Below are 15032 nucleotides of genomic sequence, written 5' to 3' on the forward strand. Positions count from 1 at the left end.
CACAATTTGCAATTTGTTAAATATAAAAATCAGGTTGAATTGTAGGTTTTTCTTATATGAACAATAGGCTAACTATTTTAAAAGCATCGACAATGAACCAATGTCAAAGTAATGTAATTGCGCCATCAGGTGGCCTCATGAGGAGCATACGGGCAGCACCGTTATTTAAAAATCTGTTTTGGTGAATCACATATCCAAATCACATTTTACCCCAAAAATAAATTACTCTGGGAATAATGAAGAGTAATAAGAATGTTGAATAACTTTAATAAATAAAGAATTTTGTGATATCCCATATTTTCATTACTGGAACAATACATTTAACAAATAAATAAAATAAAACAAGCATACCGCACTTATTTTAAACAAACCAACTGTTCATGAATAGGTTTTAATTATAGGTTAATTGGGAGCAACACATTTTTAAGCAAAACATGTTCTTGTCCCAAACATTACACTCAGAATGCATCTTTAAAGTAGCAAAGACGTTTTTATTGTACACTCATATAGCTTGAGATGTCATTGACAAACACAAAACACTAGCCCAGTGTGTTTCAGTTACGTAATATAGTTCAATTAGTTATATAAATGCAATTAAAGCAAAGTTAATGGATGTTTGTATACAAACAAGCACATTTAGCTTGACTTTGGTCGTCATCAAATCTAAAGTAACATAGTCATTATCACACAGATTATTAGGCCTATAGCTTTGTGACAAGATTGCACTCGGCTTAGGTTCAATTCTTGATGGTCTTTCTTTGAATGACCTGCTCTCCACCAAAGAAAGCAGAAAGAAGCAGGCAAGACCGAATTTTCCATGACGCGAGTTCTTTTCACGTTTAAAAAAATCACTGCTCAACGTGACCAGTTTACAAATATTACGCTTAATGGCAACTATTTCAACGTAGGACTATCTCGCATGCACATCCATTTACCACTAAGAAAAGTGTAAACCCCAAACCGGCCCACAGTTCACAATTTGTTTAGTCTCTATAATGCGTTAAGTAGTCTAATAAGTGTGGTTGGTCTCTTCTTCGGTTTAACAGCCATTGCAGCGAGCCAACTGTTTAGAGTTGTGCGTTCTAAACCTCACAGTTATAATACTGTTGCTGATGCTGTTTTAGTGATTGACAACAGCAAATGTAGATCCAGGCTGAAACTTATACTGCGGGTCTTATAGAGCTCGTTTCAGCAGACAACGAGACGATGTGGTGTGCGTGTGCAGAATTCCACACAACACCAAACCAAGGCGCTGCCAAAAGATTAAAAAAACTCCACTTGTATCCCACCCCCACTTTCCCGCTCCAGCTCAACTCCATTCACTATGATGCTCGACTTGTAGCGAGAAGCTCCTCGCGCAAGACATCCGGACAACGCAATGAAATTCAAGCAAATTTCTTGACCACAATTAACGTTCGTTCTGCCAGCGTTGAGTGAACTTCGAGACATCTTTTTTTTATCGTTTTGGGGCGTTAAGGTTTTTTCTCCCCTCTTTTAAAAACGTCTTTACAGAAGAAAATATCACAGGCCTTTATATTTTCTTCCCTTTCTCTTTTTAAAAGTCTGCACAACTATTTCCCACAATATTTGACTTTTTCTGGACTGCTGCAAACTTTGTTTGTGGACTGAGATCTCGCAGTAAACCGCTTGGACCGCTTGTATATGTGATTGGTTTAACAAGTACCTTTATTCTTCAGATCATGGAGCGCAACTCTACCGCGGGAGGGGCAGAGGACCTGCTCATGGAAGGCAAAATATCAAAACTGGCAAGTTTCTGTTTTACTCGTTTTTTCGATTAGCCTATATTACCATGTTGCTCCAACTTAATGTGGTTACTATTGGTAAGAGAAAAATGCCTAGTGCTGGTCATCTCTTGGTGGATTTAATTCACAATCACATCCCTGGTGAAAAAAACAACAAAAGAAATGCCGTAATGAACCATTAGCTTTTTTCCATTAAAACCATCACAAAATTCCTTTTTGTAGTAAATTTTGGGCATTATTCCAATAGGATTAATCTGATTAACACACCACCAACAGAGTCCATCACATACCAGTAGACACAATTATAGTTTCTGTTAAAACCAACACAATTCCCATTAAATCCATTTATTTTCTGTTCTGTTGTGTTTAGGGCAGGGTTCTGTTGTTTTTTCAGCAGGGGTATCAAGCCCACAATGTGCTTTTTTATTGGCGCTACCTCAGCTCTAGGTCAAATGTATCAAACTTGAATCTCACATGATCTAAAAAAAAGAGTTCGTCTCTAGCCAATCACCATTTAGATCCCGTAATGATTCATTATTGCATTAAAACATCTATACAATTTGTACATAAAGGTTCAAGGCCCTTCTCAGTGACTTGGCAGAGTTCTTAAAAGGCTTTTTGTAGTTTAAAGTTTAAAGCATGAGTGTGTAACATCTGGTTAGAGAGTGACCCTTCAGATCTTGTGCAGCTGTGAGGGGTTAGATCTCCCAACATGGGTCAGCGAGTGTGTGGGTCCTCTCTGCCTCATATAGATCAATGTGAATGATGCCTCGCATCTGTGCAGCATCTCTCATTCACTCTGAATGAGATTTGTCACTCTTCGGAGAACAAAAATGTTTGTCTTTCTTTGACTTTGACTTTTGTGAATGAAAACATTGAGGAAAACGTAACTTTCCACATTTTTCCAACATCAGCGCGCAGGGTCACTTCATAAACACGAACTAGCGGAGGCCATGGAAGTGGAACAGGAAGGACTGGTGGAACATCAGCCGCTGGAGCAAGATGACCTCAATTTTGAGAAATGGAAGCCCAAGCCAAAGCCCAAGAGAACGCTGCATGAGAAAATCGAAGACCTTAAGACGTACCTGTGGAACGCCGAGACGAAAGAGTTCATGGGCCGGTCAGGAAAAAGTTGGAGTGAGTAACTAAACTAAACTTGATATAAATGTATAAACAAGGCACAAGGTGCTCATCTGTGGGTGATGGAGTGCATCCAAATTTTACTTGGACTGTAAACAAAGTCTGTATTCAGTTATGTTTTGTTTTGTTGTTGAAGATCGGTGCTTGTTGCGTTCGCTCAGTGTTTTCTCTTTTTAGTGGATTTATTTGTAGTGTGGGAATGAGTTTAGGGAGTAAAATGAAGACGAGATTAGTGGCTGTGCCTCTCCATTCCATTGTGTGTGTGTGTGCGCATGTACACGCTGTCACTGTGTGTGCGCATGTCCAAACTTAGTGTTTACATAGGTGCACAGATAGCTCAGAGACATCTTGACAAAAACAGACTGCCTGGGGAATGGTTCTCAGCGGGAGAGTGAATGTCACGGTCCCTTTGCCGGCCTGGGATCACATTCCATTTACCCCTACCGTGCTTTCCTCTCCCTCTTTCCCAAAGCCCTCTGACCTCCAGATCTCCTCCAGCACGCTTTCACATCCACAGCGCAACCTAACATGTAGTGATTTTTGTCCAGGCTCAGAAGTTTCTTGGCAGCTAGCGTTTCCTGAAGAACTCGAGTCAGAGATGACAGAGCAGCCAATCAGTGCCGCTAACTGGCCGGTTGCTAAGCAACAAAGCAAATTCCCACCGGGAAAACAGTAATATGAAAATGTCGTGGGGAAAGCAGAGGAAAATGTCAATGCACTGAAATGCAGGCGTCGTGGTCGTCTCCATGCTTTACATGGGCATGATATGATGGGGAATGTGCTCTTAAGGTGGTTTAAATAAACAGCCGTGGTCTTCGGGCAGGGGAGGGGCTGCTGGCGGGCTGTGATGCGTGTCCCATGAAAGGAGAGCGCAGAGGCCTCACAATGCCAGAATGGGGTGATCAGGCTCCTTGGAGCTGGCTGTGGCTCTGTATGGCTGCGAAAGACCGTCACGACGATGGCAACCGGAGGTTCACTGTGTTCCTAAGAGAAAGGACTGCTGGGAGAATTTTCACTAGGCTCGAACAGAAAGGCCTTTGTGGCTGGGGGACGCAGGACAGGCTGCTTCTAGTCACTGTGAAATTGCCTGCGCAGCAACAGACGTTTGATTTGAGGACGCGTCCCATTTGATCAGCTGTTAACGGACCCTTAATTGCAAATTAAAAGACAATGGCTGGCTGCTCTACTTTTTGGGGGGTTTCTTATTGTTAGTTTCATTGAAGGGATAGTTCACCCAAAAATGAAAACTCTGTCATTTATTCACCCTCATGTCTTTCCAAACCTGTATGAGTTTTTCTTCTGAAGAACACAAAAGAAAACTATACTGTACATACAAATCTTTCTTTGGGAAAATACTGGAAATACAAAAATAGTACTAATATGAAAAGATGTATTAATGTGTTTGCAATGTTGCTATATGATCAAATATTTATTTTTACATTTAACAATTTTTAAAAAGATTTCATAAAAACATGTTTTATTTCTTTGTTTGATGTTTTTTTCATTTATCTGTCCACTTTGTCTTTTTTAGGCCTCATTTTGCTCTTCTACTCAGCATTATACATTTTCCTGGCAGCCATGTTTGGTGGTTGTATGTGCTGCTTGATGTGGTCTATTAGTCCATATACTCCCACCTACAACGACAGAGTGATGCCACCAGGTGGGAATGAACCCTTTTTGTGTGTAAAAGGTCTAAAACCTAGAAAAATAATTTTGTTGAATTCTAATAATAATAATTAATGTTCCGTAATTTACAATCAGGCAAATATTGATAACGTGCATGTATTTAAATGCAATTCCATCAGCTCAATATCATAATTCTTGTATTCCTTAATTATAATTTCTTAACCTTCTGTTTTGACTGGCAGGTATGACGATGTCTCCTCACGTGGATACAGCTCACGGGTTTGACATTGCTTTTAACGCCTCTGACCGCAGCTCGTGGAGAAAGTATGCAAAAGCCCTGGAAGCCCAACTGAGACGTAAGTCCAACGTATAAGAGCTAAGGTTATTGAGTTTGGTCTGACCGTCTTTAACAGGGAAGATGTGTTTTCTGTGCAAATTCAAAACGGTCCAGCACACTCTTTACCAAATCCCGCTGTCTATTGAAATACTGACAAGGAGGGAACCCCTTTTGTGCTCTCAGTGTTACTCCTCAATGCTGCCCGGGCCCCACTTTTGTGTTAGCCTGTAAGTTGTGGAGGCCAGGCCTGGCGACAACCATTGTTTGGTGAATTTATGGTCTCTCATTTTTATTTCCATCCCTTTTAATGCCGTTTCCCGCCACGATCGTGTCCAGCCTATGATGATGCAGTTCAGGAGAGACGGAACATTCTCTGTGAACGAAATACGTATTCCATGCAGGATAACTTGGAGGAGAGTGCCGAGAGAAAGGCTTGTCTTTTTAAGAGGTCCTGGTTGGGAGAGTGTTCTGGCATGAAGGACAAAGATTTTGGTTACTCGAAGGGCAAACCCTGCATTCTGCTCAAAATGAATCGGGTGAGATTTTATGCATACTGTATACTATTATGATGTAACACGCCTCAACCCCCCCCTCCCCGAAACAAAAACTAAATGGACAAAGTAATGAAACTCTGGTGACATCGTGTGGTTAGTGTAAGCATGAACACATACAGCACTCCAAGTTTGCGACCTGTTATATAACACAACCTTTCAGTCCATTGTGTAGTTTATATGACAAATGTTTGACTTTCTTCCACCAGATTCTCGGGTATCTGCCTGGTCAAGGCGTTGCAGTAAATGTTACATGCGGACTAAAGGTAACAATGACTAAATGAGTTTATTCCAAATAGATTTTACATCAACTCAACTGACAATTGTTTATACATCCATTGGTTATCAGTGACAGTTACAGTCTTAAATCTCCTCGCACTGTTTTTCCAGAAAGGGTCAACTGACATCCTTGGAGAAGTCCTTTACTATCCAGATAATACCTTTAATATGCGGTACTACCCTTACTATGGGAAACTCAGACATGTGGGTGATAAGACTCTAAGTTCATTTTTAAAATATCATTCACTTCACAGTGATGGTATTAATGTCATTTCTCACACAGGTAAACTACTCGTCCCCGCTGGTGGCCGTGCGCTTCACTGGAGTCCAGTATGACACCCAATTACACGTGCAATGCAAACTCAATGGCAAAGGCATCATCAATGATTCACCAACCGACCGTTTCTTGGGCAGCGTGTCTTTTACTTTAGAAGTGGGCGCATAGGTGTGCAGTAGACTTACAGAAATGAAAATTCTCAGAGTATGTTATAATAAATGAAATGGCACACTGGATGCTGCCTTTACCCACTAGCCCTCTGATTATGCCCCCAGCAGCCATTGTGCTATTTGTGTCATAACTTTTCAAAGATGGAGTTTTCCAGTAAGTAAAAATTGAGATAAACATACACAGTGCATTCATAGATCACATTCAGTGACGTAACTTTCAATATCCAGGAACAAGAGAACGATTTACTTATAGGAACGAATTAAAATACGAAAACTTGTCCAAACATGCAGATCACAAAATGATAGCAATTGAGGCATAATCACTCAAACATCACTCAAGCGAGACAGGAAAAACTTTTCTCCAGATGTAGGGTTTAGAATTAACATTTATTAAAACGTTTATGGTACGTCAGATATATAACACGTTAATAAAATTTTTATTTTTTTATTTTTGCCCCTCTGATAAGACACAGACTCGATTAAATTTCCCCTTTTTTGTACAATTCAACTGGACCAGAGGAAAACACAAAAGATTATTTGTTACTTCTGCCGTGAGCCGGCTAGCAACTTAACTTTATCATTTTGCTTGCTCATTTAATGGAATAACAATCAGACGTGGTTTAGAATTAATGATCGATTGTACATTTTGGACTAAATTTTTTTTTCTTGTTTCGAATGTACTAAATTTTGATTCCAGAGACAAACGTATTGTAGTGAAAAGTGGGACAGAAATCAGTTTGCATTATTTTCACATAATAGGGCTCATAATGAAATACAAGTTGATCTTTCTTTAGACATCCATACAACCAACACTTCATAAAAACTAAACACAGGATTCATATCCGCTCTAGCATGAAAGTATCTGCTCAGTTATCTGTAAGAAGGATTTCAACAGTATTATTTATTAATTGTATTTGAATATATTGACATGGTACAAACCGTTACAAAGTGTAATAGTAAGATGGAAATTGGTAACTGCACACTTGTTATTCGGTAAATACATTGAAACATCCAATGGCTGACAACGATTTGTCTGCACGTTTTTCAAAGCACTCATGTTCTAGCATAAACAATAAAGATGGATGAGAATTAACGGAATTAAAGCTTCCTGCTCTGTTTTCCATTCTCTGTAAATAAAAACCAACAATGATGTGAATGTTAATCACTAGAATATACAGCAGCGGAAATAATTAAGAGACCATTTCATATTTTAATTTAATCAGCATTTGTAGATGTATTGTGGAAATTCCAGTCCAATGTCAGTTAAATTTCAACAAAATCAAACCTCTGGAGTGACAAAGTCATCCAACAGCAAAGTGAAAGACTGACAACATGACCAAACACATGAAAACTGTGATACAAATTGAGGTTATCACATACAAACAAATAATCTTTGAACATTTCCTAAATAAATGAACAAATATTACTGTTCTGCTTAAAAACGATTATGAACTTGTTTTCTTTGCAGTATTTGAGGTCTGAAAAAATACAGAGCATCTTTTCTGTTCTTTTGATCCGTTTCTCCAGTTTTCATTTTCTGCAAATAAAAACTGGAGAATTTTTATTTGAAATTTGGTAGAAATATTGTTAGTAGTTCACAAAACAAAATAAAAATACTAATTTTACCTAAACACATAACTCAGCAAATTTAGAAAAACAAAAAATGGTCTTTGAAACGGTCTCTTCATTTTTTCAGCGGCTGTATATGTCTACAAAATGATCAATTCAGTCATGCATGATAAGATAAGCAGATCTTACTTTTGGTTATAAGCAGGCCAGAGTGAAAACCTTCTACAATTGCAGTTACAGGCATCAGGTGACTCATGTGTCATCAGTAACTTTTATAGCAACTATCTCGCTGTAAATCATGTGATCACGTCAAAACACAGTTGTTTACTAAAATAATAAAATTGGCAAAGATTATTTAAAAAAAAAGAAAATATTTAAAATTATAAAAATTGTGCAACTGGAATCCATAGGTTCCACCAAATAGATCATAGAGGGGGAAAAAGACAAAGACTATTGTACAAAAAAAGCCTTTTTATTGAAAATTTCTCCACTTTGAACCAACATTCTCAACCTGACAAAGATCCTACAAATAACAAAAACTATGCAACTAAAAGGCACACTAGTTAAGCAACAATAATATTGTGTTTATTTGTATCTCTAATCAACAACAGAATCCTTTGGTGAAAGAAGGAATAGGGATACCGTATACACATTAAACTGATCTGGCCTGTTGTTGGACAAATAGCTAGATAAGTGGAGCAGGACATAGACTGAAGTTCAAGTGCAAACTGTAGCTTTGGTGTCACAAACTGTCCTTTTTCTGTCCAGAAAAAACACAAACTAAACCACAAACTCATGTTGAGCTTTGTGTCAGACCTAGTATCACACTTCCAACATTCCCTGAGAGGGGACCAAATGTTTTGCTGGGGGAACCTATATATTAAAATGCTGGTTAATGTCACGATACAAAATGGTGTCTCTTTAAACGCGAAACATGATTTGTGATGATTAAAACTTTTCACGCAACAAACTGATCCACAAGAATACATTAGAGCATTTACATTCAATGGTTAATAAACTTGTATACCTAATTCTACGCTTTGCCATTCATTCTTAACAATATTTCACATGAATATGACACATCAACCAGAATTTTGAGAGCATCCTCACAGCAAGACACCCATCAAAAGGGAATACTTTTTCCATGCATTTAACATATGATGCAATGCCAGTGGTTATTTGGACAGCCTGTCACAGCCTTGCACTAAATAACGAAATCATGCCTGTCGACACCGCTTCAAAGTGTGATTATAGCAGAAATATACCACTTCATTCATAAAAATGCTTTTACAGAGCTCAGAGATAGAACACTATCAAACATGTTAGAAACTCATTAGCTGTAAGCGCTGGCAGGTGAGGACAGTCTAGCAGTTTGCAGGGAAGCCAACAGGAGAAAGCAAATATGGCAAAGGACAAGCGAGGGTTAGAGGTAAGAAAACATGGCGACAGCTGGGGTGTTATACGGACTGGTAGCCAGTGCGACTCTTCCTCCGGCCAATCAGATAAGAGATAAGCACAAGGATGATTAGGAAGCTGAGAGCCACACCCACAGCGATGGGCACGAGAAAACTCAAATCAGAATCCAGAAAGCACTCTTCCGCTGAGAGAAAGGGAGAGAAAAAGAGATAGTGAGTGATGGTGGAAAAACGTCACACCGTGAGTCACTCAAAGCAGTGCTTTCATTCAGTATAACAGAGACGGTGTAGGGTAGAAAGGAATTAAGGAGTCACGCCAAGCAAGGCTTAGTAGAGAGCTGTAATGACACTTAGATTTTTGTTAATCATTTTTAACACGGTAAAATCAATGTATGACACTCATTACACCACGTCCTAACCGTGTGACTGGCCTATAATGGGAAGATGATCATTCCAATAATCAATACAAAATATCTGACTTTCAAAATCACTTTTCTGAGCACATAAACCAAATGACTTGACATCTTACATCAAAGTGAGATCTCGGGCCACACACGGCTGGCATTTAAATCTGAAAGCACGCTCACAGTTACACCCTCCGATTATTGAGGCTAATTGAATTGTTGATAGGCAGTTGCGTGACTTCTCTTTCTTCCAATCAGATAGGCCAACAATACAATAATAATGAGGATAGCCAGGGCAATTCCGACCGCTATAGGGACAATGAAGTTATCTGGCTGATCCGCTTCACAATCCTCAGCTGAAAATAAAGAGAATGGGTAAGGGACAATAGACAAGAGCAAACAAAATGCAAAATTATTTCAATTAACACGGCAATTTAATTATATTTGGGACAGAAGTACAACCATAATCTAAAGAATTCCACGATAGCTTTCTTTAGACTGAAAAGATGGCCCACACCAGTTTTAATGTGTACACAATTATATTTCTCAGTTTATTGCAGCTAAAAGCCCATTAAAACTTTTGACAAATCCATTGCAAAACACCAAATCACACATCAAGTTTTAGGGCAGTCAGATCAAGAATCCCTTTTCACAAAAGTCTAGCAAAATGTCACAAATGTGCTTAAGAAAAAGAAATTCTCTTTATTGACAAAGCTATGTACTGCCTGGATGGCAAGAGAAGCAATTTTATTAAGCAAGGCACAAAATGACCATTCCAAGTTTTAATGCGTTCTGGTTATAGTGGAAAAAAGAGATTCACACCAGATTCTGTGCAGGTGCATAGCCTAAATTAGACTTGTGTATGAACAGTGAATTCTCCAGAGGAGAAAACAAAGACAATCAGGCAAAGTAAATCAGAAAGGCTTAAGAAAATATAAAGAAACGATACTGTGCAAAAGCTTTTCAACTCAAATTAAAGCAACAAAACGTGACCATGTATACAAAATGCATCCACAGCCACCACCACACGACATTACAAAGGGATCCTCCAGCAAGTAGAATTCATAGTATGCTATAAGCAATATGTATCTTTTAGACTAGTTATGCAAGAGGAAAATATTGTGAAAAGTAGCTGAGATTAAAGCTGACGCATGCTTGAATTTGTAGCCATCCCTTTTAAATTAAATAAAACATCCCACAATATATTTAGTAATAGTAAAATGTAAAGTGGTATATTCTAAGTATATCTGGGAAAAACAAGCCATTGCACTTTTTTTTAACACCGGTCTGTATTTCTTTTTTAAAAGCTTGTGAATGTTTAAACTTAATGATAAGCCTTTGTTTTTCCCTGTCCTAGAAACTCTATTGTTTGAAAGGGACATCAGTCTAGTTTTGACCACCATTTTTGGAGTTTCCACAAACAGCTGCTCTGAATAAAAGATTGCCAACAAATTTCAAAACAACGTGATTTTAATAAATGTGAGGTATGGAAATCTGTCAGTTCACTATAGTACAAAATGTCCCAGAAATTACTTTTTATATTTGACTTACATGCTGAAATGCTTCTCAATATAAACTATTTTAGACAAACCAAATATTTTTTGCTGTGGATGCAATAATGAGGACTGATAGGCATGAATTATAAAAAAGATGCCAAATTATTTGAAATCACAATGACAAAAAGCATTAAAGGAATGCCTAAAGGATGGAGGGTGGGGGGGTATATCTATGACACAATCGTGTAGTTGCATAAGATAACTTCGAAAAAACGGGCAAAGGCAAAATACCAGGACTGATGTAACAGCACTAATTTGCATTTAAGAGCTCTGATTACAAGAGGAAGGAAAAAAACATGCACTTCACAATCAAAACTGTCAAAACACACACACAAAAAAACAAAATGTGCCTCATACATACAAACTAATTAACAATATGAAGCCATGATCCTGGAATGCCACTGTTTCTTCAGGTTTCTAATGCGGTTGCAGTTTTAAGGATGATGGATTAATCGACCACAAACACACAAAAAAATATTTGGACTCCTGTGGCCAAGAGTCAGTAGCCAATCGTAATCATACAATTACCCACAATATTTACAATGGTCCAGGAACAGGCTTGGTGTCCCTAGGATTTGATTTTGTGATTTTTGTTGCATTACAGTGTCTGATATCCAACATAGGTCCTTCGTCGACCAATCACGTATGCAATCACAACAATGAAAATCAAACCAGCCAGAACAGCACCAACAATGATTGGGATTAAGAGGCTGATGTCATCCATTGAACATTCATGGGCTGCAGACAGAGAGAACATGAGTGAACATACAATGAGGCATCTAACCTGAGATCAAACTGTGTGTTACACAGAATTATTCAAGGCCTGAAATGGTTTCTATGCCATATATGATGATGCTATTGTACTAACTTGATTTGTTCAAAAACTGCAGCTATGGAAGTATCACACACACGCACAAGAACATACCTGTGCTAAATGTGTCCTTCTTGACTGCAAAAGGCTGCACTTGTAGCTCAAATGTGTTGATGGTAAGCTTGTCCGAGATGTTGTAAGTCTGCTCTTTTCTGCACATGTAGGAGCTTCCAACAGACGCCTCCCACAGAGACAGATTAGTATTGGATTCATTGAAAAAGCTTCCTGTTGGGAGTTCACATGAGAGGACAGAACAGGATTACATGATTAGAAGAGATTGTGCATCACCCAATTGTTTCTTCCATTAAAAACAGCTTACCCTGTCCGATATCAATCGAAAGCACTAAAGCATGCATGCGGAATTTTTCGGAAACCTGAAACGCACAAAAACAAACTACAATCAGATGACAAACAACAAAATTCCACATACTGTTCAAATCAATCGAAATTGTCATACTTACATTTGTGAAAACAAAGTGAACTGTAATTTTGTCAGACTTCAGCACAAGAGAAGAGTCACTGCCACCACTTCCACAGGTCCCGCTTGCAAGTGTTACATTCGGATCAACATTAATAGTTTGACGGCTGGCATTCTGAAAAACACACACAAAAAAAAAAGTTACACCAATTGACAACTGCCGTTTTTAAATTACAATATATGTAAAGCCTTTTAAAACGACTTCTGGATGTGGTCTATTTGATATACATACCCCACTTGTTGTGAAGCTGAACTGCAGGCCCATCTTTGCTAAAAGACAGATGGAGGAGTTGACGTCAGGCCTGACACTGTAGTTTCCAACCGTCGGTTTGGGGACTGGGGGGGTGGTTGGAGGAGGGGTCGGTGATGTCGTAGCATTAGTGTGCGCTGTAGTTGGCGCTTCGGTGGTGGAATTAGTTGTATTATGGTGTGGGGTGGTTGGAGGTTCTGTGGTGGGGATGTGATGCGTGGTAGTTGGAGCTTCTGTGGTAGAATTGGTTGTGTTTTTATGGGTAGTCGGTGCTTCTGTGGTCATGGTAGTCTGAGCTTTTGTGGTCATGGTAGTCTGAGCTTTTGTGGTCATGGTAGTCTGAGCTTCTGTGGTGGGAGGTGTGGTAGCCGTAGGGGCCGCAGAGCTGGATGGAGAACCCGTCTGTGTTACTGTAGGGATTTGGCTAGTACTTGGCTCTTGCATCCCAGGTGCTAAGGTCATTGCCATGTCATCCGCATAGACAGAACCTAAGTCAACACAGTAAGAGGGTACAAAAAGCTATTAAACGCTAGCTATTCCAATAAAACATTTTTAAAAGAGATAAATCCTTTTGAGTAGACAGCTCTTGGGACAAAGGCAAAAATCAACCACCTTGCAGGCGAAGGGAAATAAAAACAGCAATTCAAGCACATTCCAAAAGTGCCAACTTCCTGACATGCCAGCCTGTTGCTGCAAAACAACATCCTTTGTGATTTTATTTGATCTGTTCAACTTCTCTCAAACATCACTGACTTTAATCATCAAAAACGAAACAGGTGACATGTGGTTTGATGAAATCATTAACCTGACGCTTTCAGCGCGGTGTCAAAGGGTCTCGTGCATGATGAGCCGTAAGTCACATGACTTTGCGCTAGTGTCATGCATCTATACGGAAGCAATGCTTCGGTGTCACATGTTTGTTGATTTAACACTAGATAAAACCTGTGAAGCTGACTGATGTGGAGATAGGATGCTTTATCATTTAAACATGATTAAATATCAGTTTAACGAAAACACACATTGTGCTCATTCATGTCACACAACACGCGTTTCTGTCACTTACATAATATCACGTTTGTTATAATTCACATGAACAATTCAATTAACGACGTACATGTTTTATTGCAGCTCTATAGAGAACGATTAACGGAGAATAGCTAACGTTAACAAAACATGAGCTTTTACCAAAGCATTTCGATGAATCTAACCTTTAAATGTCCATTTAATTCTCATTATTATTGTCTAAGTAGACAGTTCACCGGGTTAAGAGACAGACATAATCTCAGTTTCTATCTAAATGTTTGCCGTTTTCTAAAATTACGGCATTCTCTCGTGCATTTCTTTACGTGTTCGTGGTTTTAATTTAACCCACAAGTGGGTCTGCTAGACTCTTCCACGCAAACATCAGAACAGTTGTATTATAACGCTCCTGTCAAAGACGTAACGTTAATAATAATAATAAAACAACAACTCGTTTATCACTGATAACATTTAAATGCAAGTAACAAACATGTTGACGTCAAACATTTTTTGAACACAGTCACTCTCTAATTACCTAACGCGCTGCACTTGCGTAGGTAAGAATTGATGCTAATGCTAATGCTAACAGGCTCTCGGCTTCCTGCGGGCCCGTGCAAATCTCGCAAAAATAAACTTCAACCTCTCCCTTTTAAACATTACACCCGCTGAAATAAAACATATAATAACGCCACCGTACGTACCACTGAGCAAAACAAAGAGCAGAATCACACAACCGCGAAGAGCCATGGCGACGCGTGGATGGTTTCTCTAGCAGACAGACGGCGTGAGTGACGTCCGGACCGAGTATGACCCGGTTCAGCGCAGTGCTATGATCTCAAACACGGTCTCATATAAGTCATATGATAGGACGGCTATCAGCTCCTCCTTTACATGCGCCTTACGTCCAGTCCACGAGCCCCGTTCATTGGCTGATCAAACGTGTATTTAATTAAATCAGGCCTAGAAGTGATTTGTTTTTGTATCAGGCCGCAAAGAATAAGCGGACCATGGGTCTATTAAACGTTCACAAAACAAGTGAGGAGTTTTTGCTTTGGTATGGTCTTAATCTCACAACATTACAAAAGCCGCGATGGATAAGACCTCAGGCACATATGCGCTTATTTCCACATTAAAAGCTTTAAGTTGACATCAAATTTAAGATGCCTCATTTTTTATTTATTTTTTTATTTTGTGCGATACTTTGTCCTGTATGAAGTTTTTAAAGTAAAGTTATTTCTTAACATAGAGTGTTGAAAATGTAATATAAAAATCCAAAAGTCAAATGTGATTTTAATTATGGTATAATCTTTATCAAAAGTTTTGTCA

At 38.8% G+C, this 15032-nt stretch overlaps 2 protein-coding genes across 3 annotated transcripts; one reads left to right on the forward strand and one right to left on the reverse strand.

Moving 5' to 3' along the window:
• The first annotated feature begins 1315 nt into the window (after nucleotides 1–1315).
• Nucleotides 1316–7253, forward strand: atp1b4 (ATPase Na+/K+ transporting subunit beta 4). Its single transcript, XM_057349040.1, has 8 exons — nucleotides 1316–1766; nucleotides 2678–2900; nucleotides 4435–4563; nucleotides 4772–4885; nucleotides 5203–5402; nucleotides 5627–5683; nucleotides 5808–5900; nucleotides 5980–7253. Exons 1-8 carry the CDS (start codon nucleotides 1701–1703, stop codon nucleotides 6139–6141), a joined length of 1044 nt encoding a protein of 347 aa, XP_057205023.1. The 5' UTR covers nucleotides 1316–1700; the 3' UTR covers nucleotides 6142–7253.
• Nucleotides 7254–8171: 918 nt separating this feature from the next.
• lamp2 (lysosomal-associated membrane protein 2) lies at nucleotides 8172–14672 on the reverse strand. Of its 2 annotated transcripts, none has more exons than XM_057349038.1 (6): nucleotides 14408–14672; nucleotides 12669–13174; nucleotides 12420–12551; nucleotides 12278–12332; nucleotides 12013–12183; nucleotides 8172–9312 (listed from the first exon to the last, which is right to left on the reverse strand). In XM_057349038.1, exons 1-6 carry the CDS (start codon nucleotides 14451–14453, stop codon nucleotides 9170–9172), a joined length of 1053 nt encoding a protein of 350 aa, XP_057205021.1. In that variant the 5' UTR covers nucleotides 14454–14672; the 3' UTR covers nucleotides 8172–9169. The 2 variants fall into 2 exon arrangements, with proteins under 2 accessions (XP_057205021.1, XP_057205022.1); XM_057349039.1 differs by lacking the exon at nucleotides 8172–9312 and adding an exon at nucleotides 9849–11825 and having other exon boundaries at nucleotides 14408–14667.
• Between the last annotated feature and the right edge of the window lie 360 nt (nucleotides 14673–15032).

Source organism: Triplophysa rosa, linkage group LG13 (assembly GCF_024868665.1).
Source record: "Triplophysa rosa linkage group LG13, Trosa_1v2, whole genome shotgun sequence".
Classification (NCBI taxonomy): Eukaryota; Metazoa; Chordata; class Actinopteri; order Cypriniformes; family Nemacheilidae; genus Triplophysa; species Triplophysa rosa.